Source organism: Balaenoptera musculus, chromosome 16, assembly GCF_009873245.2.
Source record: "Balaenoptera musculus isolate JJ_BM4_2016_0621 chromosome 16, mBalMus1.pri.v3, whole genome shotgun sequence".
Taxonomy (NCBI): domain Eukaryota; kingdom Metazoa; phylum Chordata; class Mammalia; order Artiodactyla; family Balaenopteridae; genus Balaenoptera; species Balaenoptera musculus.
The window spans coordinates 85,809,829-85,836,162 of NC_045800.1; the positions used below are offsets into that span (position 1 = coordinate 85,809,829).

General features: G+C 39.6%; 1 protein-coding gene across 1 annotated transcript in view; it reads left to right on the forward strand.

The window, feature by feature from the left end:
* The window catches only part of FMN2 (formin 2), a 336,742-nt gene that overhangs the window by 286,005 nt on the left and 24,403 nt on the right, over positions 1-26,334 (forward strand). The window contains exon 16 of the mRNA XM_036829555.1: positions 18,911-19,060. Within this exon, the coding sequence (XP_036685450.1) occupies positions 18,911-19,060 (150 nt within the window). The remainder of the gene's footprint in view (positions 1-18,910; positions 19,061-26,334) is intronic.

Genomic DNA, 26,334 nt, shown 5'->3' on the forward strand with positions numbered 1-26,334 from the left:
TTCAAACAGCACTTTCTTTCAAAGGTCCAAGGTTTTCCCAGGTCCTCTCCTCCCCACTCCTTCCCCAAGCAATATCAGCCCACCCAGGTAAGACCACACACCCTGCTCCTGGCCACAGAGACCCCTAAGGAGAAACATTAGCATATTTGCAATGAAAATACATTTTAATCCCTCTGGAAATACTGTGGTGTAGAAATTTGCTTCTATACTGATTTTTGAAGGAGTAAGAGTATTATTGGCACATCAATCCCTAGATTAGCATGAATGATGCAGGTTGATTCCCGAAAGTTGCCTAACCTTAGTGTGTATTCTTTAACCCACTAAAACATTTCCCCAAGTGACTGGGGGTTATTTTTAAAGTTATGAAAATATATCCTCATAAAATAATTCATAAAGTCTTTTTGGTTTTGTTTGTAGTCTTTACATTTTTAGCAATAAAATCATTAGTACTTCTGGGAAAAAAATCATGAATTGATGAAAATTCTTTGATTTAATGATATTGAATTCAATTTTAAAAAAATGAGAATTCAATTTTAAAAAATGAGAATATTTCACATTGATTTTCAAAATTGGTCTAAAAAACCTGTAAGAAAGTAGGCCAGAGTATTCTTGACTTTGAGTTACTCACCATCAAGAATCCACCAGAAAGAGAGCAAGGAGAGATAAAAAAAAGGCAACAGAAGATTGGAAAATAATTTCCGTAAATAGAAAAAAAATGGAAAACTAGAAATAGGACGTGATAAAGACACTGCACTAAACATAAAGCACATCATCTCACTTTGTGACTACATAAAACGTATTTTCTTCTTGTTTTATTCTAGGGTGTGGTGAGTCAATATCTAGTAGAGTGTCTTATCCCATGTTCTTTTTTTATGAACTGAAACTTAGACCTCACTCTTTTGAAATTGATTTCATTTCAAGCATTCAGTGACAACTGAAAGCTTGGTTGCATATTGGTAACACAGGTACTATGTAGTCATTTATTTAGAGAACTTGAAATATAGGCCCATTAAGAAATAACCAGAAAATTATTGCTTCTGATATTTCAAACTGTGAATCAACGTGCTCCTATAGCCAAAAGAAAAAAGATCAAAGCCCCTTTGTACCTCCAAGTCTACCCTTTAAAACGGAGCTGCTTTTTCTTCACTTGAAGATCCTCAGATGCTCCAGTGATGTCTTAAGAGAAACAGTGCCTTACAGGTTGACATACATATTTTTAAAATCTGTGTTAAGGACCTTGTAATTCCTGTCCTTACTCATGAATATAAAAATACAAGTCTCATCTTTTTCAAAACTCATGCAGCTTATCTTTCCTTTTTCCCTTTGGTTACATTTCACATGTTCCTGGTTAGATAAGGATAAATAAAGATAATACTTCAAACCTACCAACTTTATCTGAAATATGTGTTTTATCAACTCTGCTATTTAAGTGGCTGAGCCATGTTCTCAGATACAGACTATCAGAATTTGGACCTCATGTTAAAAGCAGCCTCTACAGTTAGAGTATACATTTGCATAGGACATTTTACATTTTCATGCTGTTAAAAGTGCTTTCCTTATACGGTACCTGTAGGAAAATGTGAGGTTCTATTTTAATGGATTATGAGATCTAATTTCCTCATATAAATCCCTGGGGGGAGGGGAGAATCTCTTCCCTAACCTCCCCAATAACTTGCACACACACAGTTATTCAGCATTATAATATTTGTGTAAACTCTGTGAATTATCTTGCATTGCAGCATTTTAATAGAAATGACCAGATAATAAGGAAAACAAGTAGCAAGAGGTTAAAATAGTCATAAATGTCCTTATTGCTTTGCTAAATCTGCAGTTGTTAAATATTACTATGTTGATTTAAGACGATGGCATTTTTTTCATAACCTATCATACATTTCAAGGTCAAAATGTACTAGGAATATAAGGAGATGCATATCTAAGTAATTTTTTATGTTAAAACATTTTTTAAAATCAGTAACCACAAATAACTACCCACTCTAGTACTATTTTGATTAAAAAAATTTAAAAGAAAACTAAATGTCAAAATCCAGAACTTGGTAGCTTATTTCAAGTATAATGTTTATCATTTGATGCAGAATAAATTTAATGATGTTAATTGTAAGATTTATAGAACAACGAGTGAAGGATGGGACATCATGTCTCCCAGATAATAATTCATAAATTAGAAAAAAAGAGAAAGTTTGCTGCTAGCTGATACACAACATATAAGCATAAGTATAAAAGGATACTGGCATTTAAAAAATTGTTATTTCTTAATTCCATCCCCAAAAAAGACATATTTAGGTGCCAGCTCAGAAGCAAAACACTGCCTTTAAGGTTTTCTGTTTGCAGTTTCTCACTGGCTAAATCTAGGAATCTGAAAAATTGACAGTCAGTGACAGAGCAGCAACATGAAGGTATTTTGAAATAGTGAACAAGGTGTTAGCATTCAGAAGGGGAAAATCAAACTTAGGATCGTGAGATTCTTCCAGAAGTAGATCTAGATTTCTAGATTTCTGCCTCAGGCCATTAACCAAATAAATTGCAAAAGGATTAAGGAAATAAACATTAAAATTGAAACTTTAACCAGAAGAAAATAATGGGAAATACTTATAGGGTTTAAATTGGGGGAAACTTTCCAAGCATGGTAGCCACAGAATATCAATGTTTATTTCTATTTTTGTTACTATTTCTAAGTTATCTATTGTTTGTTGGTGTTCTTCTAAGTAACAAATTGCAGAGGATAGGTAGTCAAGTTAGTTTAGGAAAGTTTTTTCAGCTTGTTTGTTATTCTCATATTTTCCAGGCAACATTGTTTCTCTGGTTCATTTCACTTTTGATCAATTTTCATTTCTCCAATGTAGATGGAGTTGAAAAAGTCAATTAGTACCACCAGACTTGTAACAAAAAGCAGCCACCTCCTGCCCCACCCTTCCTTACATCCATTTACCTTTCTCTTAGCTGTTTCCCCTCGTATTTTCTGCCATATTTCTCAATAATAGCCTTGTATGACTACTTCATTATTTATTTATTTAGCCATTATCTATTAATTTACCATAAAGATAGGTGAAGTTTTAACTCACTTTGTTACCATACCAAGCTTGTGTCAGCTCACCAATGCACAGCAAAGTCAATCTACTGACACCGGGTTGTGATAAAGGAAAGTAGAGCATTTACTGCAGGCACCAAGAAAGGAGAACAGGCAGGTCATGCTCAAAGGACCTGAACTCCCTGACGGCTTTTAAGGCAGGGTTTAAAAGCCACATTAGGGGTAACAATCGCAGGGTACATGATCATGTCGTGGACATTCTACTGACTGACTGGTGATGAGGTAACAGGATGATGTTTTGAGAATCTCCATCATCAGTCTTCTGGCTCCAGTCAGTCTGGGGTCTACAGGCTTGTGGTCAGCATGTAGTTACCATCCTCCACCGGGTGGGGTCTTAGTTCCTACAGAACAACTGGAGGATATACATCAAGATGTTCTGTATAGCTCCCTGAGGAGGCACTAAGGGTCCTGCGACTCTGAGTTATGGCTGAACTGCTGTTCATGCTATTACTTTTCTTGCTTGACTGCTTTTCCTTTGTTTCTGCATTTTCTCACTTCTCTAATCATTCACTACTTGAGTCTCCTCCTTGCAACTCAGTTATTGAATTCTTCATTTCGGTTTGGTTCTTTATATTTTCTAACTCTCTGTTGAAAACTAACTTCTCACTCTGTTCATCCAGTCTTCTCCCAAGTTCTTTGGTCATTACTTTCATTACCTTGAACTCTTTATCAAGTAGGTTGCCTATCTCCACTTCACTTAGTTCTTCTGGGGTTTTATTTTTTCCTTCGTCTGGAACATGCTCCTCTGTCGCCTCATTTTGCCTAATTTGCTGTTTTTACTTCTATGTATCTGGTAGGTTGGTTACATTTCCTGACTGGGAGAAGTGGTCTTTTGTAGGAAATATCCTGTGGGTCCCAGCAGCACACTCCCCTCTGGACACCAGAGCTATATGCTCTAGGGGTGCCCCTGTTGGGCTACATTTGTCCTTCTGTTGTGGCAGGCTGACTATTGTGGGTGGTCTCATAGGCGTGGCTGGACCCTGGTCCTTTTGATTGCCAGGCCCTGCCTTCTGCTGAGGCTGCTGGCTCATTGATGGGCGGGGCTCTGGCCCAGGGACTTCTGGTGTGTGTGGGCCCCCCTCTAGTGCAGGTGGCCATGACGAAGCTGTAGATGTCTGCTCAGATCCTGGGTCCCATACCTCTCGAAATGCCTGGATATTTCCCTTTATCCCTGAGCAGTAGCTGCAGAGCCCTTTGGAAAAGGACTGAGGGCATCAGTACAGTACATGCTCCCCACAGTGTTTCAGGGTCATCCCTTTTGTCAGTGGGTTCTGGATCTGAAATCAGCACAATTCCAGGAACTGAGCAAGGGATCTTGATAATTTATTAAAGCAACTGCCCTTATCCTCCTGTTCCTTTATTCTTGCCCTTTTCTTTGGTTGTAGATGTTAAGCAATGTCTTTTTTTTTTTTCTTTTTTTTTTTTTTTTTTTACCTCTAAGGATACCATGATCTAGTAACCATCTCCACACTCCCTATAGGGAAGACCCCCTGTCAGTCACGATGATTACTGTGGTCCCCAGGCTTCTGGCCACTGGGCTTCACCATTGACCCCTGTACTTCCGGGCTTCATCATCCCCATGGATTTGAATGGGCTCAGCTGTGATCTCTCCTACTGGCTTCCCTGGCCCACAGCACAGAGCAACCTCAGCGCCTCTGTTGCCAGTGCATTCTTGATAGCCTTGATGTGTGGTGGGCCCTCTGGGACCTCCCATGGAGTACTCCTTTGTTCAGTGTTCTGGACTCGTGTGATACACACAGGCATGCCCACTGCCCTCAGCCTCTTCACTCCCTGCTCTGCCATTGTCCAGGACAGCTGAGTCATGCCTGCTCTCCTCTGCCTTGGCCATTGCTTACTCTAGGCCTGTAAGAGCTGCCCCCAACTCCTGCCACTACACGTGGCTAATTCTTGCAGCAACTTGTGTGTATAATCTCTTTTCCTACATCAGGTCTAGCACTTCCCTAGCTGAGGTGCTCACCTTTACTAGAGAAGAGTGGGGCCCCTCTACAAACTCTTGACAGTTTTAGGGATCTGTACGGGTGACTGTCAGTTATCTTCATCGCTTGTTTTGGGATCCCAGGTTTTCCCAGCCAGGGTCTGACTTTAGCTTAGCAGACCTGCTTGGCTGTGCATCTAAGTGTCTCTGGAACTCTTCAGCCTGGCTGTTAGATCTTCTTTTTGTTGTGCAGCTGTTTCTGTTCTCTCACTACAGGTGACAACTGCCTTTTTCCAAACCACCAAGTTGCCCCTAGTCTTTAACTGTCTGTTAAGCCCAGGGCCTCTCATTATCCCTCTGCAGGGTGTCAATCCAACCTACCCATAGTCAGCCAATTCCACTGTCTATGTGGCATTGTTCTCACCATGTCTTCAGTAGCCTGAATCATCACACCTGCGAGGATATTCCCACACAAGGATATTTTTGTAGGCACCTTGGTGATATCTTTAGCAGTTCATAGCCTCCAATGTGCCAGGGTCCACCCCACGTGCCACCCAGGACAGTGGGGTGGTGACTGAATCTGTCCCAGACCTCAACTTACTGCTTGTTTTCTCAGGCTCCTTGTGGCTCCACTTATGTTATTTCAGGTTCTCCAAGAAGCAGGTGCCAAGACTGGATTTATTGGGAAAAACAGGAAGGGATCCAGAGGACGGTAGGGCAGCTGTTAGACCTGGATGCAGGTCCAGCTCCCATGGAGGAGAGGGAAGGAAGGAAGACTGGATAGCAAAAGTCTCAGACTGCAGTGCAGTTACCAGAAAGTTTTGGCAAAGCCAATTGGGAGTCCTTCAGCCAAGTTCGCCTTTGAGAGGAGACTTGTGTCCCCTAGGGTGGCACTGGCACCAGCACCCTGCTGTGTTCACTCACTGGCTGGGGGCAACCCTGGGCCTCTGTGTAAGTGAAATGGCTGACCCCAGAGCACAGCAGCTGAAGCCCTCGGTCACTTTCGTTTTCCTCAGTTGGAACCTAGGAGATCTGAAAGATGTGTACTCGTGGCTGCCATAGACATGATACATTTTATTTCTCCTATTTTTAATACCTTTAAATTAACAAATATTTAATATTTTCGTCCCTTCCCAAAATAATATAACACCTTCAAATTATTTAACTTTTCTCACCACCACAAGTTGTTGATCAGTATTTTAGGTCTGTGTGTGTGTGTGTGTGTGTGTGTAAGATGTGACGTCTGTGTTTAGGTTCCTTTTGTTTGTTTTTTGCATATAAACGGCCAGCTGTTCCAGCACCATTTGTTGAAAAGGCTGTCATTTCTCCACTGAGTTCCCTTTTTTCCTTTTTCAAAGATCAGTCAACTATATTTGTAAGCCTACTTCTGGACACTCTATTCTGTTTCATTGAGTACATGTCTACTCTCTCTCTAATAATACCACACTGTCCCGCTTTATAGTGAGTCTTAAAATTGGGTAATGTGAGGGCTTCAACTTTTTTTTTTCTTCTTCAGTATTGTGATGGCTATTCCAGGTCTTTTTCCTCTTCCATATCAACTTTAGAATCAGTTGGTCAATATCCACAAAATAACTTGTTAGGATTTTTATTGGAATTACATGAATCAAATTAAGTTGGGAAGAACTAGCATCTTTACAATATTGACTATTCCTACCCATGTTCATAGACTAGCTCTCCATTTATTTAGATCTTATTTGATCTTTTTATCAGAGTTTTGTAATTTTCCTCATAGATCTTATATCTGTAGTTAGATTTATACCTTAGTATTCCATATTTTTTGTGCTATAGTAAATTATTTATTTTTTAATTTCAAAACTTAATTGTTCAATGCTGGTATATAAGAAAGCAATTGACTTTTGTATATTGACCTGTATCCTTCAACCTTCCTATATATGTTTATAGGTTCCAGGAATTATTTTGTAGATTCTTTGGCATTTCTATATAAACATATTCATCTGCAAATAAAGACAGTTTTATTTCTCCCCTCCCAATATGTATACCTTTTATTTACTTTTCTTGTCTTATTGCATTAGCTAAGACTTCCAGTATAGTGCAAATAGAAGTGAAAGAGAGGGCACCCTAGCCTTATTACCATTCTTAGGAGGAAAGCATTCAGTCTCTTACTATTCAGTATGGTTTTAGCTCTAGGGTTTTTTGTAGATGTTCCTCCTCAAGTCAAGGAAGTTCTCTATTCCTAGTTTGCTGAGAGTTTTTATCATGGTGTTAGATTTTGTGAAATGTTTTTCCTGCATCAGTTGATATCATTACATGATTTTTTTCCTTTAGCTTGTTGATATGGTAGATTACATTTTTTTATTTGAATATTGAACCCATCTTGCATAACTAGAATAAACATCACTTGTCATGGTGTAAAACTCTTTTTATTCATGTTTAATTCTATTTGCTAGTACTTTGTTGAGAATTTTTGTATCTATGCTCAAGAGACATATTGACCTGTACTTTTTTTCTTGTAATGTCTTTGTCTTGTTTTGATATTAGACAATTCCTGGCCATATAGAATGAGTTAGGAACTCTTTCTTCTGCTTCTAATTTCTGGAAGAGATTTATCTTTTCTATAAAGATTTGGTAGAAAACTCACTAGAGAAACCACCTAGGTCTTATGGTTTCTTTTTGGAAGGTTATTAATTATTGACTTAATTTCTTTAATAGATGGAGATGTCTGAAGAAAGTTTTAGTAGCTGATGTCTTTCAAAGAATTGATTCATTTTATCTAAGTTATCAAAATTGTTGGCAGAGAATTATTCATAGCATTCCTTTAAATGTCCATGGGACTAATAGTGATAACCCTTCTTTCATTATTTACATTACTAATTTGTGCTTTTTTTCTCTTATTTCTTTAGTTAACCTGACTAGAGGTTAATCAATTTTATTGATCTTTTCCAAAAATCAGCTTTTTCTTTTGCTAATTTTTCTCCATTGTTTTTCTTTTTTTCAATTTCATTTATATCTGCTCTAATTTTTATTTCTTTTCTTCTACTTCCTTTGAGCTTAAATTGTATTTTTTACTCTAGTTCTCTAAGGTGGAATCTTATTGATCTTAGAAGTTTCTTCTTTTCTAAAAACATTTTATGCTATAAATTTTCACCTGAGTTCTGCTTTAACTGCATCCTACAAATTTTGATATGTTGTACTTACAGTTCAAAACATTTTCTAATTTTCCTTGAGACATTTTCTTTGACCTGTGAATTGTTTAGAAATGATTTGGAGGCTTTGGAATCTCGGTAAGATGGCAGAGTAGGAAGACACTGAGCTTACTTCCTGCCATGGGCACACCAAAATTACAGCTATTTACAGAACATCTACTGATGCAAAAAACTGGAAGATGAGGAGAAAAGAGCTTCTACAACTAAAGATATAAAGAAGGAGCAGGTAGGAGGGGCAGAGATGCGGTATAGTCAAGACCCATACCCCCGAGTGGGTGACCCCAAACAGGAGGATAACTACAATGGCAAAGGTTTTCCCCAAAGAGTGAGGAGACCAAGCCCCATCCTGGGTTCCCCAGCCTGGGGCTCCTGCACCAAGAAGACAAACCCCCAAAATGTTTGGCTTTGACAACCAGTGAGACTTACTTTCAGGAGACCCAGAAGGCTGTGGGAAATAGAACAGTAATTTGAAAGAAGCCAGGGTCAGACCCACCTGCTGATCTTGGAGAGCTTCCTGGAGAGGCAGAAGGCAACTGAAGCTGACCCTGGGGACATAGGCAAAATGAGTCAGATGGAGAAAGAAAAATATCGTATGATTTCATTTACATGTGGAATTTAAAAAACAAAACAAATGAATAACATAACAAACAGAAGCAGAGTCATAGATACAGAGAAAAAATAGGTGGTTGCCAGAGGGGAAATGTTGGGGGAAGAGAGAAATAGGTGAGGGAGATTAAGAGGTACAAACTTCCAGTTGCAAAATAAATGAGTCACAGGTATGAAATGTACAGTGTGGGGAATATAGTCAATAACTATATCAATGACTATGTAATATATTTCTATGTAACTAGACTTATGGTGGTGATCATTTTGGTATGTACAGAAATACTGAATCACTGTGTCATGTAATAAGAACTAACATAGTGTTGTCAATCGATTATACTGCAAACAAACAAACAAACAAACTCAGAAAAAGAGAACCAATTTGTGGTTACCAAAGGCAGGGGGTGGGGGGATGGGAATTGGATGAGGTTAATTAAAAGGCACAAATTCAAGGGAAGTAATGTACCACATGATAAATGCAATTAACACTGCTGTATTCTAAGCATTCTCATGACAAGGAAAAATTTTTTTAATATTTCTTTAATTTTGTATCTACATGAGATGGTGGGTGTTCACTATACTTACTGTGGTGTCTCACTTCATGATGTTTGTAAATCAAATCACTGTGCTGTACACCTTAAACAGATACAGTGCTGTGTGTCAATTATATCTCAATAAAACTAGAAGACAGTATAAAGAAATGATTTAGACAGTTAATTTTACTGTTATTGACTTCTAATTTAATTCCATGATGGTCAGAGTGCATACTTTGTATGATTTCAGTTCCTTTCCCTCATTCCCTCACCCCACATAATTATGAGACAACACAAGACCTTTATATAAATTAAAACGGATGTCAGTATATCAGTCTCGGAGAGGGATCAAAATGGCAGAGTAGGAGGACATGGAGCTCACCTCCGCACACAAACACATCCAAAATACATCTACAAGTGGAACAATTCTCATGCAAAACTAACTGGAAACTGGCAGAAGAACTCCTATACAACCAAAGCTGCAAGAAAGATCTCCACATACCTGAGTAGGATGGGAAAAAAAGGCATTGGAACCGGATCTGCACCCCTGTGAGGGATCTGTAAGGAGGAGAAGGTCCACGTGGATGGACCCTTGCCCTGGAGAGCGTGCAGGTTGAGCCGCAGTCTGGACATACTGATCCTGGTGTCATACACAGAGAAGACAAGCCTGCTTGCCTGCTGGGAAATCTGCTGAGACAGATACAGGGCTGGAGAAGCCTAGACTCCAGTCACGAGCTGGCGTGCTAACAATCAGGGCAGAGAGAGCCCTGCGCTGGCAGCTGCCACCTTGCCACACTTCCCAGTCCAGAAGGGTGGACACCCTGGGTCCGCTCAGTAGCTACACAGAGACAGACTGGGGCACTGGGGGTGTGATCTGGGCAGAACCGCAGAGGCTTTTGTCATTGCATGCACGTGGTTGGTGGGTCACACTGGGCAGGCATTGTCAGCATGCACACAGGGCAATGCTACAGGAGTGCACAGCAGCTAGGCGCTGAATCTCTGGCAGACAGGCCATGGGAGAGGACTTGTCTAGCTATGCAGAGACAGTCTGGGGGACCTGGTCTGTGATCTGGGTGGGGCAGAGACCCCCACTGTCAGCGAGCTCAGGAATACATAGTGAGAGAGCATCCTGGCTCCATCCACTACACAGTGCAGCCTAGCACTATATCTTGGATGAACACAACAGAGAAAGGGATGTGACCTTGGGCTGCTTCTGAGCAGAAACACAGAAGCCATCACAGACAGAACATGGGTCCTCTGTGACTGCACAGACCTCCCATGCTTCAGGAATCAGCTCCTTTGGGGCAGGGCACACACTCAAGGACAACAGAGCCTGATTTAACCCAACCCTCAGGGCTCCTACTCCAACAACTGGGGAACAGACCCCCTGCCTCGCATCCAGCACAGACTCTGAACACCACAACACCAATCCCCCCTACCCCCCCACTTTCAAGGGGATAATGGTCAGCACACTCTGAGGAAAGACGTGGCTGGCATCCATGCTGAAACCAGCTGTTACACCAAAAATATTGGACACACACAGTCTACACAGGGACATTCCCACATAAAAACACCTTTTCAAGACCACAGTAGGTAACTGTTTCTCTTTAATTCAGAGAGACAATGAAAGTTAAGTAAAATGAAAAGGCAGAGGAACTACTCCCAATAAAAAAAACAAGAGAAATCCCTTGAAAGAACAAGTAGTGAAACAGACCTCACCACTCTAACTGATCCCAAGTTCAAAAGGAGGTAATAAAAATGCTAAATAAATTAAGAAATATTAGTGCAGATCACTGTAACAGGGGTATAGAAGCTATAAAAGTGAACCAATAAAAATAATTCAATTGCCAAGATAAAAGCCAATCTAGGAGTAATGAATAACAGGCTAAGTGACACAGAAGAACGAATAATTTATCTGGAAGATAGAATAATGGAAATCATCCAATCAGAGCAGCAGAGAGAAAGATAAATGAAAAAAATGAAAGCAACTTACAAAATCTATGGGATAATATAAAACACACAAACCTACACATAATAGAGATTCCAGAAGGAGAAGAGAGAATGTGATCAAAAATGTATTTGAGAAATTATGACTGAAAATTTCCCAAAACTAAAGAAACAAACAGATATCCAGGTACAGGAAGCACAGACGGTCCCAAACAAGATGAACCCAAACAGACCCATGCAAGACATATCATAATAAAAATAGCAACAGTTAAAGAGAGAATTCTAAAGGCAGCAAGAGAAAAACAAAGAGTTAATTACAAGGGAACCCCCAAAAGAATGTATATATATGTAAAACTGAGTCATTTTGCTGTACAGCAGAGATTGGACAACATTGTAAATCAACTATACTTCAATTAAAAAATATATATAACCCCCATAAGGTTATCAGCTGATTTCTCTGCAAAAACTTTACAGGCCAGAAGAGAGTGGCATGATATATTCAAAGTCCTGAAAGGGAAAAACCTACAATCTAGGATACTCTAACCAGCAAGATTACTATTTAGAATTGAAGGAAAAATACAGGATTTCTCAGACAAGCAAAAACTAAAAAATTTAGCAATACTAAACCTATCCTAAAAAAAAAAAAAAGAAGGGTGTTCTCTAAGTAGAAAAGAAGCAGGGATCTATAGAAAAGGGAAAATCACAATAAGAAAGTCAAATGTATAAAAGGAAAGAAGATCACTAAAATAAACTAATACATAGATTAAAAAACAATTTAAAAGGTAAAAGTGATTATAACTACAATAAACAGTAAAATGATAAGCATGAAGATGTAACCTAAGACATCAAAATCACGAAATATGGGGGAGGGGAAGAATAAAAATGTAGATATTGTATAATGTGGTTAAATGTGAATGACTATCAGTTTAAAGCAAGTAGATATACTTATGGGCCAGCATACTTGAACTCCATGGTAACAACAAATTAAAAACACGCAGTAGATTCACAAAAACCAAAGAGAAAGGAACTCGATCATACTACAAAAGAAAATCATCCAGCCACAAAAGGAAAAGAAAAAGAAGAAATGAACATAGAAGAATTACAGAAACAACTGGAAAACAAGGATTAAAATGGCAATAAGTACATACTTTCAATAGTTACTTTAAATGTCAGTGGACTAAATGCTCCTATCAAAAGATGCAGAGTGGCAGACTGGATTTAAAAAAACAAGAACCTACACTATCCAGCCTACAAGAGAGTCACTCTGTGGCAAAGGACACACACAGATTGAAAGTGAGGGGACAGAAAAAGATAATTCATGCAAATGGAAACGACAAGAAAGCAGGGATAGCAATATTTGTATCAGACAAAATAGACATTCAAACAAAGGCCATAAAAAAAAAGAAGGGCATTAAATAATGATAACAGGATCAATACAAGAAGCTGTTACTCTCTAACATATATGCACTCAACATAGAAGCACCTAAATATAAAAAACAAATACTAACAGACATAAGGGAAGAAATTGACAATGATACAATAATAATAGGAGACTTTAACACCCCACTGACATCAATGAACAGATCATCCAGACAGAAAATCAATGAGACAATAGAGGTCCTAAATGATATAATATACCAGCTGTACTTAATTTACATCTGCAGAACTCTACATCCAAAAAAAAAAAAACACAAAAAAACAAAAACAGAATACACATTCTTTTCAAGCACACAGGGAACATTCTATATAATAGACCATGTTCTAGGTCACAAAACAAGCCTCAACAAACTTAAGAGGATAGAAATTATTTCAAGCATCTTTTCTGACTACTATTGTATGAAGCTAGAAATCAACCACAGAAAGAGAAATAGAAAAGGAATGAACACATGGAGACTAAAAAGCATGCTACTAAAAAAACAATAGGTCAATGATGAAATCAAAGAAGAATTCAGAAAATACCTGGATACAAACAAAAATGAAAACACAACCTTACAAAATCTATGGGATGCAGCAAAAGCAGTTATAAGAGGCAGTTTCATAGCAATACAGGCCTTCTTCAAGAAGAATAAAAACCTTAAATAAACAACCTATCCTACCACTTAAAAGAGTTAGAAAAAAAAAAAGAACAAAGAAAGCCCAAAGTCAGCAGAAGGAAGGAAATGATAAAGATCAGAGAGGAAATAAATAAAATAGAGATCAAAAATAGAAAAAAATCAGTAAAACCAAGAGCTGGTTTTTTGAAAAGATAAACAAAATCAACAAACCTCTACCCAGGCTCACCAAGAAGAAAAGAGAGATAACCCAAATAAACATAATAAATGAAAGGGGAGAAATAGCAATACCAAAGATACAAAAATCATAAGAGAATACTATGAACAATTATGTGCCAACAAATCAGACAACATAAATGAAATGGACAGGTTTCTAGAAATATACAGTTTGCCAAGACTGAGTCAAGAAGAAAGAGATAATTTGAACAGACCGATCACTAGAAATGAAATAGAATCTGTAATTTTAAAAAACTCCCTGCAAACAAAAGTCCAGGACCAGGCAGCTTCAATGGGGAATTCTACCAAACATATAAAAAAGAACTAATACTTATCCTCAAACTATTCCAAAAAATTGAAGAGGAGGAAACAAATTCATTCTTTGAGGCCACCATGATCCTGACACCAAAACCAGACAAAGACACTACAAAAAAAGAAAATTACAGGCCAATATCTTTGATGAATATAGATGGAAAAAGCCTCAATGAAATATTAGGAAACCAAATCCAACAATACATAAGAAGGGTTATACACCATGATCAAATTGGATTCGTTCCAGGGTCGCAAGGATGGTTCAGCATTCACAAATCAATCAATGTGATAACCACGTTAACGAAATGAAAGTCAAAAACCACATGATCATCTCAATAGATGCAGAAAAGGCATTTGACAAAATTCAACATCCATTCATGATAAAAACTCTCACCAAAGTGGGTATAGAAGGAACAAATCTCAACATAGTAAAAGCCATTTACAACAGACCCACAACCAACATGATACTCAATGGTGAAAAGCTGAAAGCTGTCCTGCTAAAATTCAGGAACAAGACAAGGATACTCACTCTCACAACTTCTATTTAACATAGTACCGGAAGACCTAGCCCCAGCAATCAGACAAGAAAAAGAAGTGAAATGTATTCAAATTGGAAGGGAAGAGGTAAAACTGTCACTATTTGCAGATGACATGATATTCTATATAGAGAACCCAGAGAACCCTAAAGTCTCCACTCAGAAACTATTAGAACTGATAAATGAATTCAGCAAGGTAGCAGAATATAAGATTAATATACAGAAATCTGTTGTATTTCTTTACACTAATATTGAAATATCAGAAAGATAAAGTAAAAAAAAATCCCACTTAAAATCATGTCAAAATAAATAAAACACATAGGAGTAAACTTAACCAAGGAAGTGAAAGACTTATACTCTAAAAACTAAAAACTATTGATAAAGGAAATTGAAGATGATTCAAAGAAATGGAAAGATACCCCATTCTCTTGAATTGGACGAAATAATATTGTTAAAATGGCCATACTGCCCAAGGCAATCTATAGATTTAATGCGGTCTCTATCAAAACACCCATGACGTTTTCACAGAACTAGAATAAATAATCCTATAAATTATATGGTAACACAAAAGACCCCAAATTGCCAAAGCAATCCTGAGGAAAAAGAACAAAGCTGAAAGCATAACCCTTCCAGAATTAGGAATCAGCATAGTATGGCACAAAAACAGACATATAGACAAAAGGAACAGAATAGAGAGCCCAGAAATAATCTCACACTCTTACGGTCAATTAATCTACAATTAGGATGCAAGAATATACAGTACAGGGACTTCCCTGGTGGTGCAGTGGATAACACTCCATGCTCCCAATGCAGGGGGCCTAGGTTTGATCCCTGGTCTGGGAACTAGATCCCACATGCATGCTGCAACTGAGAGTTTGCATGCCACAACTAAAGACCCCACATGACGCAATTAAGGAGCTGGCAAACTGCAACTAAGGAGCCCTGGAGCTGCAACTAAGACTCCACACAACCAAATAAATAAAAATAAATAAATATTTATTTTTAAAAAAAGAATATACAGTAGAGAAAAGACAGTCCCTTCAGCTAGTGGTATTGGGAATGCTTGACAGCTACATGTAAATCAATGAAATTAGAACACTCCCTCACACCATATACAAAAATAAACTCAAAATTATATAAAGACCAAAATATAAGACATGACACCATAAAACTCCTAGAAGAGAACATAGGCAAAACATTCTTAGACATATATCATAGCAACATTTTCTTAGATCAGTCTTCCAAGGCAAAAGAAGTAAAAGCAAAAATAAACAAGTAAGACCTAATCAAACTTAAAAGCTTTTGCACAGCAAAGGAAACCATCAACAAAATGAAAAGGCAGCCTACAGAATGGGAGAAAATATCTGCAAACAGTGCAACCAACAAGGGGTTAACATGCAAAATATACAAATAGCTCACATAACTCAGTATTGAAAAAACAAAAAACTCAATCAAAAAATGGGCAGAAGACCTAAATAGACAATTCTCCAAAGAAGACATACAGATGACCAAGAGGCACATGAAAAATGCTCAATATCGCTAATTATTAGAGAAATGCAAATGAAAACTACAATGAGGAATCACCTCACACCTGTCAGAATGGCCATGATTAAGAAGTCTACAAGTCATAAATGCTAGAGAGGATGTGGAGAAAAGGGAACCCTTCTACACTGTTGGTGGGAATGTGAATTGTGCAGCTTCTATGGAAAACATTATGGTGGGTCCTTAAAAAACTAAAAATAGAGTTACTATATGATCCAGCAATCCTACCCCTGGGTATATATCTGGAAAAGAGAAAAAGTCTAATTCGAAAAGATACATGCACCCCAATGTTCATAGAAGTGCTATTTACAGTAGCCAAGACATAGAAACAACCGAAGTGTCCATCAACAGACGACTGGCTTAAGAAGATGTGATGTGTGTATATGTGTGTGTGTGTATACACACACACACATATAATGGAATATCACTCAGTCATAAAAAAAGAATGAAGTATTGCCATTTGCAGCAACATGGGTGGACCTAGAAAATATTATACTTAGTGAAATCAGTCAGACAGAGATAGGCAAATACTATATGATATTACTTATATGTGGGATCTAAAAAATAATACAGATGAGCTTATTTACAAAACAGAAACAGACTCAAAGACATAGAAAAGAAACTTATGGTTACCAAAGCAGGGGATAGAGGGAGGGATAAATTAGGAGTATGGGATTAACAGATACAAACTACTATACATAAAATAGGTTAGCAACAAGACCTATAAGTTCCCAGTATAGCACTGGGAACTATATTCAATATTTTACAATAATCTATAATGGAAAAGAATCTGAAAAAAATAACTGAATCACTATGATGTAAGCCTGAAACTAGCACAATACTATACTTCAACTATACTTCAATTAAATATACACACACACACACACACACACATACACGTGTGTGTGTGTCTTGGGGCCAGCAGGCAGCACCACAGTGGGGTGACCACCCTTACCCGTCATCCCTACTCATCGACACAGTTTCTCTTACTTTACTCAGAAGGCAGTTTGCAGTAGCTCCTGCCAAGAGAGTTCCTCTCACTTTCAGTGTTAAGCGTACTGTGTCTGGGTAAGATGTTATTAGAAGAAGGTGAGTGGAGGCCATACTTGAACTCTATATTATCTTTTCAACTTTTCTGTAAATCTGAAGTTAATACAAAGTAAGGCCATGAAATAGGTGATCATTACCTCAGCTGTCTCCTATAATTGAGAGTTTCATAAAGGGAAAATGGTAATAATACATTTAATTCAGTTTGCATCGGTTTAACCTAAAGGAGTAAAAGAAAAGCTCTGTTAATAATTTCTCATTTTTAAGTTCAAGTAAACAGGACAGTAATGGTTCCATTATTTTAGGACATGAGAATGAAAATTGCTAAAAGATGTAGGTTTAGATCAGAGACTCTTGGGAGAAAGTAGTGAAGGTGGCCTATGAAGCCAGATTTCAAAACAAGTGAGGACACAGGAGCATTGAATTATAAAGCAACTGTATATAAATAATGGTGTCTTTCAGTGAGTCTGCATGGATGAGAGAATATTTATAGATGCAGAAATCTTCATATGCTCTTAGGATCAGAAGGAAAACCTAGTAATAAGAGATTTTGGATGCTGGAAATAGGAGACAGTGGATTTGATACTTTCCTAAAGGAAGTAGGGGTAGGTAGATGAAAGACCATGCAGGTGAGGAACTTGGCTGTGATTTAGAGATGGTAAACAAAATGTACAGTGATCATCATGCACTCATCACCCAGCAGTTCCTGACTTGGTTTCATCTACACCCCTGCCCACTTGCCCCCTCCCATATTGTTTGTGAAGCAAATCCTCAGCAGGTATAATTTCATCCATATATATTGTAGTATGTATCGCTAAAAAATCCCCTTTAAAAAATAACCAGCACCAGTTTCACCCCTAAAAATAATAATAATCCCTAATGTCACCAAATACCCAGTCTCTGTTCGAAAGTCCAATTAGTTCATATATGTAAGAAATGATTTCATTTTCTTACAGTTTGTTTGAAGCAATATATAAAGAAATTCAAACCATTATAATCAGACAATATCTCTTAAGTCTTTATAGTAGACTTTTTTTCCCTTGACATTTATGTATTGAAGAATCTAGATCATTTGTCCTTGACTTAGTCAGTTCTGGCTGTTATAAGAAAATACCATAGACTGGGTGGCTTAAACAGTGAACATTTACTTCTCACAGTTCTGGAGGCTGGGAGGTCCAAGTCAAGGTGCAGCATAAATCTACCACTTACTAGTTGTATGTTCTTTGTCAAATAACCCTTTGAAACCCTTCTGAGTGTCTTGTAGTTGTAATATGAAGCAGCCTCGATGACACCTTCTGGATATGGGCACTGCCACCCACTGTCACAATGCTGGCTGCCCTGCTGGTACCCACTCTTTGGTGCTGCCATGATCTCCAGTGGGAGCCTTTGTCAGCATCTCCCGGGGCTGTTGCTTTTTTTTTCCCACCAGCAATGTAGGAAGCCCATAGTATAGAAGCAGTATAATACACATATAGATACATATTAGTCTGGGGACAAAGAGCTGATATTTCATTTGTTTAGAGTCTAGAAGGAAAGTATAGACCCACCATTTCCCTTATGTCCCAATTTGATTACAGGTTCATTTCTGAAATAGGTTGGACACATAGTGATTAATTTTCAAAATGGTTGGACCAGGGATAGTTACCAGTATATGGAGGACTATTGTCAGCTGCTAACATTTGTGTCCAAAAACCCTAACATGAAACCTTAAGAGAACTACTGTTGGTGCCTGAGGAGTTGAGTCCTCTCGGTAATAATAACTGCATGAATGAAATCAGCATTTGGATGGGGAAAGAATATCCCATATTGGAAAGTAATCATAGCTTTAATACTTGTGTGTGTGTGTTTGTGTGTGTGTGTGTGTGTGTGTGTGTGTGTGTGTACGTGCTTTGACAGCTTTTTGGAGACTACAGCCTATTTCTTCATGAGACCAAAAATTGGAGAGAAGGAGGTGTCCCCAAATGTTTTCTTCAGTATCTGGCATGAATTCAGCTCCGACTTTAAAGACTTTTGGAAGAAAGAAAACAAACTTATTCTACAAGAGAGGTAGGTGTTTTTCATTTACACAGTGGCACTTCGAAACTGGTGTTTTCTCGGGTGTGGCCAATTAGGGCTTTCCAACTTTTATAGCCTGAATGAAAACTTAGGTCCTAACCCTGGGTGTCCAGTCTGAGAGGGCGCTGAGATCGGACAGTATTTTCAGCCTGAGTAAGAAAAGTCAGCACAATGGTTGTGATGCTACAAAGGACAGCTAGGGTGATGGTTTGCCAGGACCACCTTCTGGTAAAACAGCTTCTGTGATGAGGAGGCCACACAGAAGCAAACAAGGTAAGAACAGGAGTGAAAGACCCCTGCCGAGATGACAAACCCACTCACTTCAAAAGACCATAAGGTAAGATGAATCAGTTTGGTTTTATTTTCGTTCAATTCATTAGATACTGTCAAAATTTCACCATTCGTATCAAAATTTCTCCCAGGTGTCACCAAGAAACTGATGATCAATATTTTTTAAAAGATTTTTCAAGAATCTTATCAGATCACATCGCGTTTCCTTAAGTAAATTCTTTCAGTGATGAAGGGAAGTTTCTCTTCTTAAGTACATGAAATAGAGTCTCTGTCACTTGATTATGCAGGTCACAGAGGTGTCCTGTTACCAAATCAGGAAGCAGGCTGGCCCACGCACTGCAGCATCCCCAAGTAGCTGGGTCTGGAGGGAGAAGGAAAAGGAAACCAAACCCTAATCCTGAACCAATTACTGCGCTTTCCAACATCCTGGCCCTAACAAGGACTTTGCTTTAGAAAACTTACCTCCTAAGGGACTTTATCCATCAGAGCACAAAATTCCACAGTTTTCGACTTATCATCTTCATTTTGGTCTTGCTTACATACAAAACCACGCTCGCCTGCCTAGTCTTCATCTGTAAGTAGATTCTCATCCATCCTTAAATCAGGTGAAGTTAATTGCAGACACGTCCTGAGCATGTGGACTGTGCCTGGCTTGTGCTCACTCACAGAATTATCTGCCTAGAGCCCAGGCTCCATCAGAGAAGGGAGTCTGCTTCAGCGAACAACGGATGCAAAAAGAGAACAGTCTGAGCAGAATGAAAACACTGAGCTTATTCTACCTCAAAACACATCACCAGGAGTTAACATAAAAGATGAGATGGTAGTCAGAAGTCCATGCGGGTGAGACAGGAGGGAGAATCATGTAAACACGGGCACATTTGGACCACCGTTCATTTCTTTCAGACTTAGCTGTATGTTTCCAGTTTTTCACCCAGCAAGGCTTGCTGAGTTTGGACAACAGTGACGAGGAAACTGGATTTAACGTCAGCATGTCACAGATAACCTCCCTTCCTGACGCCCGCTACTCCCCACGTGCCTCCTTCAGCGCTGATCTAAGTCTGGGCCCTTAGGAAGGGCCTGGGGCTCGTTCACACTCGGGAACAAAACGGAAAGATCAGTGTTTCACTTTGCGAGGGAGCTGAGACAATCCTGACGAGAGTGGAGATGGTGGGATATAGGCATGGACAGGGCAGGAGTGAGGAGACCATGGTTGGAGGGCAGCTGCCCTGAGGACACATGGTGAGCAAGTGAACTGCAGCAGAGGCCGCAGGCCCTGTGGAGGTGGCTCTGGAGGTCCTGGCGTTAGATGGCAGGGGGACTCTCATCTGAGCTCCCATTACTGCGTGGCCTGTAGGGAAGCTGCTGAGATGCCCCCGTGGAGGTGATGTCGGGAAGGACCAGCCATTTGCAGCCTGTGCTCTCTGAGATAGAGTTGTGTTTCCAGGTAACGCTACGGTTAACAGTCCACTATTTATGATAGTTTATGCATTGGACATGCCCACTGAATATCTCATAAAATCAACCCAATCCTTTTTTTATACTTCATCCTTTGCTAAAAGAATACGATGGGCTTTTTGAGTCACCCTTGGTGACTTCACTTTCAACTTGGCAGTGCTGTGAACTGGCATGTGACAGGTGCTCTCCACTGCACACTTCTCATTTTCCTAAATCATTTGCTTTTAATGAAAGACTAAGGAAGAACATGTGGCAGGTGAGAGAGCTACTTTGCCCTCTGACTCCCAAACTATATTACGTCTCTTGGCAAAGAGACTGGTTTGAAAACTAAGACTGTTGGTCTGAATTGTTTGTAGCAAAATTTTGTCCCTTTCCTTAGTGGAAAACCAGCCACACAATTTCCAGGAAACAGTGTGAAATATAAACGGCGGGCCCCTTATTCAAAAAGTATTAACAATTTCAAGACAGCAAACGGTTAAACCAAGTGCAGAGCCCTGAGAGGGGGCCCTGTGTGCTGCACAAACGCCCACCCTTGATGGCGGCCTTGCCCTGGTGTAAGCTTGCTGGCACGTGCTCTATGGTTAGGTGAAAGGTTGTTTCAGGAATGCTCTGATGCCCCCAGATGTGTACAAGACATGGGGTGCAGCCAGTGGAGGGGTTAAACCCCTGACACACCGATGTCAGTGTGAGCAAGGCTTCAAGTGACATGTGCTTCAGGTGGGATGCTCTCCCCAACCTGAGCGTTCCCTCCTCTTCTCCTGTGGTATGTACTGGCTGCATATTTTCATAGTCCTGTGCTGCTCTTACTTTATACCATGACTTCTTCCATGTTTGCATTTGTCTTTGTTTCCCAGACATGGTGTTTTGTGTCTTCTTTTTCAGTGTCGCTCTCAGGGCCTCTAGGCTGCAGTGCCCCCTTTTGGTGTTTCCATACATATTTGCTGATTTGACTTGTTACATTGTATTTGACGCAGACACGGAAATAAGAACTTAGCCTAGTAAAGTAATGAATGTGTTTTCTTAGGTAATTTAAGTTTGCCACTGGAGGTAATAAAAACCCCACTCCAAACACTGGAAGCAAAAAGGGAGACTTTGTTTAGACGGTCAAACCACAGAAGAGCAGGATGGAAGGTGCCTGTGGATGCCTGAGTACGGAAATCCTAACCAACCACATCTGTGCAGGGCGGGGTGGGGGGGCTGTTAGTCAGATGTGTCTGTACCTGCCGCCCTCCACCTGTCTTTTAAATGCCCTCTCCTCCTCCTCTCCTCCCTCTCCTCCTCTCTTTCTCTCATCCTCACTCTCTCACCTTCTAACGCCCTCCCTCCCACCTGCTCTGTGCTCCAGCCTAACTTCCAGGCCAGGCTGTTTCTTTATGGGCGGACCCCTGGCCATCAGTCCAGCCATGGCTCACGTTCTCCCAACCCAGGAGGAGAGGGCATTCTCCACCCTGTAGAGGAATCCCAGGGAGGAACTCCAGAGGAGTCGTGTTCATCTTTGGATCAGCCACAGTGACCAAAGGCATGGATACCGTGGTTGGTTCAGCAGTTCACAGACCCAGTCCAGCAGCCAGAAGGGAGTGTTGCCATGGTCGACAGTCTCCTTCTCAGCACTGTCACTGGAGTTAGGGAGAGCAGTTGCCCAAAGAAAGTAAATAATAATCTACTAGCCCTAATTTATTAAGCTTTTAAAGATAACCTGTGTAATTAGCAGAATGTCTTAGCATGGTAGAAATAACCCAAAAGATGGTTTAATGGTGTGGTTGAAATTTTCTTTTCTGATCAAGTTTTCCTTGCTCTAATTTGGAATGTATACATTGAATAATATGTTTAAGGTTGTAAATACTCTATAAAATGTCCTCATCCCATTCCTTCTAATTGGTGTTTGAGTACGGAGTGGTAGTAACGTATTTTCTGGCTTTTCCTAATGACTCGCATGAGTTAGTAGATGTATTTCTTGAAATAGTGAACTTCTAGTCTATGGCGAAAAGGTCTGCTGTCCTTCTCATTGATGTGGTGTGGAAAACATGAGCATTTGAGTTAGCTCTCCCTCTTGCCCACTTGAGTCCTAGGCAGGCATGCTTTTTTTTTTTTTAAGATTTTTTTGATATGGACCATTTTAAAATTCTTTACTGGATTTGTTACAATATTGCTTCTGTTTTGTGTTTTGGTTTTTTGGCCGTGAGGCATGTGGGAAGCTTAGTTCCCCAACCAGAGATGAAACACACAACCGGTGCTTTGGAAGGTGAAGTCTTAACCACTGGACTGCCAAGGAAGTCCCAAGGCATGGTTTCAAAGTCAGCAAAATGGAGACAGTAATACCTGTTCTGCAGTGAGACTGTGTAACTAAATGAGGTTATATATTAGAGTATAGTGTAACACAGTGTCTCCAAGCTAGATGCTCAGTGGCTGTTTCTCCATGATTTAATATAAATGACGTCCTGATCATGACAACCCACAAGGTCATGTGACATTCTGGTAAGGCGTGTTAAGAACACATCTGTATGAGCCCTGAACCAAGATGGTGGAGTAGAAGGACGTGCTCTCACTCCCTCTTGTGAGAACACCATAATCACAACTAGCTGCTGGACAATCACCGACAGGAAGACACTGGAACTCACGAAAAAAGATACCCCACATCCAAAGATAAAGGAGAAGCCACAATGAGACAGTAGGAGGGGCACAATCACAGTAAAATCAAATCCCATAACTGCTGGGTGGGGACTCAGAGACTGGAGAACACTTATACAACAGAAGTCCACCCACTGGAGTAAAGGTTCTGAGCCCCACATCAGGCTTTGCAACCTGGGAGTGCGGCAATGGGAGGAGGAATTCCTAGAGAATCACACTTTGAAGGCTAGTGGGATTTGATTGCAGGACTTTGACAGGACTGGGGGAAAGAGAGACTCCACCCTTTGGGGGCACACACAAAGTAGTGTGTGCATCGAGACCCAGGGGAAGGAGCAGTGACCCCAGGGGACACTGAACCAGACCTACCTGCTGTGTTGGAGGGTCTCCTGCAGAGGCGGGGGTGGATGTGTCTCACCGTGGGGACAAAGACAGTGGTAACAGAAGTTCTGGGAAGTACTCCTTGGTGTGAGCCCTCCCAGAGTCTGCCATTAGCCCCACCAAAGAGCCCAGGTAGGCTTCAGTGTTGGGTACCTCAGGCCAAACAACCAACAGGGAGGGAACCCAGCCCCACCCATCAGCAGTCAAGCAGATTAAAGTTTTACTGAGCTCTGCCCATCAGAGCAACAGTCAGCTCTACCCTCCAGCAGTCCCTCCCATCAGGAAACTTGCACAAGCCTCTTAGATAGCCTCATCCACCAGAGGGCAGACAGCAGAAGCAAGAAGAACTACAATCCTGCAGCCTGTAGAACAAAAACCACATTCACAGAAAGAGAGACAAGATGAAAAGGCAGAGGGCTATGTACCAGATGAAGGAACAAGATAAAACCCCAGGAAAACAACTAAATGAAGTGGAGATAGGCAACCTTCCTGAAAAAGAATTCAGAATAATGATAGTGAAGATGATCCAGGATCTCAGAAAAAGAATAGAGGCAAAGATCGAGAAGATGCAAGAAATGTATAACAATGACCTAGAAGAATTAAAGAACAAACAAACAGAGATGAACAATACAATAACTGAAATGAAAACTACACAAGAAGGAATCAATGGCAGAATAACTGAGGCAGAAGAACGGATAAGTGACCTGGAAGAGAGAATGCTGGAATTCACTGCTGCAGAACAGAATAAAGAAAAAAGAATGAAAAGAAATGAAGACAGCCTAAGTGACCTCTGGGACAACATTAAACACAAAAACATTCACATTATAGGGGCCCCAGAAGGAGAACAGAGAGAGAAAGGACCCAAGAAAATATTTGAAGAGATTATAGTTGAAAACTTCCCTAACATGGGAAAGGAAATAGCCACCCAAGTCCAGGAAGCGCAGTGAGTCCCATACAGGATAAACCCAAGGAGGAACACGCTGAGACACATAGTAATCAAATTGGCAAAAATTAAAGACAAAGAAAAATTATTGAAAGCAGCAAGGGAAAAATGACAAATAACATACAAGGGAACTCCCATAAGGTTAACAGCTGATTTCTCAGCAGAAACTCTACAAGCCAGAGGGAGTGGCATGATATACTTAAAGTGATGAAAGGGAAGAACCTATAAGCAAGATTATGCTCCCCAGCAAGGATCTCATTCAGATTTGATGGAGAAATCAAAAGCTTTACAGACAAGCAAAAGCTAAGAGAATTCAGCACCACCAAACCAGCTCTACAACAAATGCTAAAGGTACTTTTCTAAGTGGGAAACACAAGAGAAGAAAAGGACGTACAAAAACAACCCCCAAACGATTAAGAAAATGGTCATAGGAACATATATATTGATAATTACCTTAAACGTGAATGGATTAAATGCTCCAACCAAAAGACACAGGCTCGCTGAATGGATACAAAAACAAGACCCATATATATGCTGTCTACAAGAGACCCACTTCAGACCTAGGGACACATACAGACTGAAAGTGAGGGGATGGAAAAAGATATTCCATGCAAATGGAAATGAAAAGAAAGCTGGAGTAGCAATACTCATATCAGATAAAATAGAATTTAAAATAAAGAATGTTACAAGAGACAAGGAAGGACACTACATAATGATCAAGGGATCAATCCAAGAAGAAGATATAACAATTATAAATATATATGCACCCAACATAGGAGCACCTCAATACATAAGGTAACTGCTAAAGCTATAAAAGAGGAAATCGACAGTAACACAATAATAGTGGGAGACTTTAACACCTCACTTTCACCAATGGACAGATCATCCAAAATGAAAATAAATAAGGAAACAGAAGCTTTAAATGACACAATAGACCAGATAGATTTAGTTGATATTTACAGGACATTCCATCCAAAAACAGCAGATTACACTTTCTTCTCAAGCACGCATGGAACATTCTCCAGGATAGATCACATCCTGGGTCTCAAATGAAGCCTCAGTAAATTTAAGAAAATTGAAATCATATGAAGCATCTTTTCTGACCACAACGCTATGAGATTAGAAATGAATTTCAGGGAAAAAAACGTAAAAAACACAAACATATGGAGGCTAAACAATACGTTACTAACTAAGCAAGAGATCACTGAAGAAATCAAAGAGGAAGTCAAAAGATACCTAGAGACAAATGACAATGAAAACACGACGATCCAAAACCTATGGGATGTGGCAAAAGCAGTTCTGAGAGGGAAGTTTATAGCTATACAAGCCTACCTCAAGAAACAAGAAAAATCTCCAATAAACCATCTAACCTTACAGCTAAGGGAACTAGAGAAAGAAGAACAAATAAAACCCAAAGTTAGCAGAAGGAAGGAAATCATAAAGATCAGAGCAGAAATAAATGAAATAGAAACAAAGAAAACAATAGCAAAGATCAGTAAAACTAAAAGCTAGTTCTTTGAAAAGATAAACTAAATTGATAAACCATTAGCCAGACTCATCAGCCAGACTC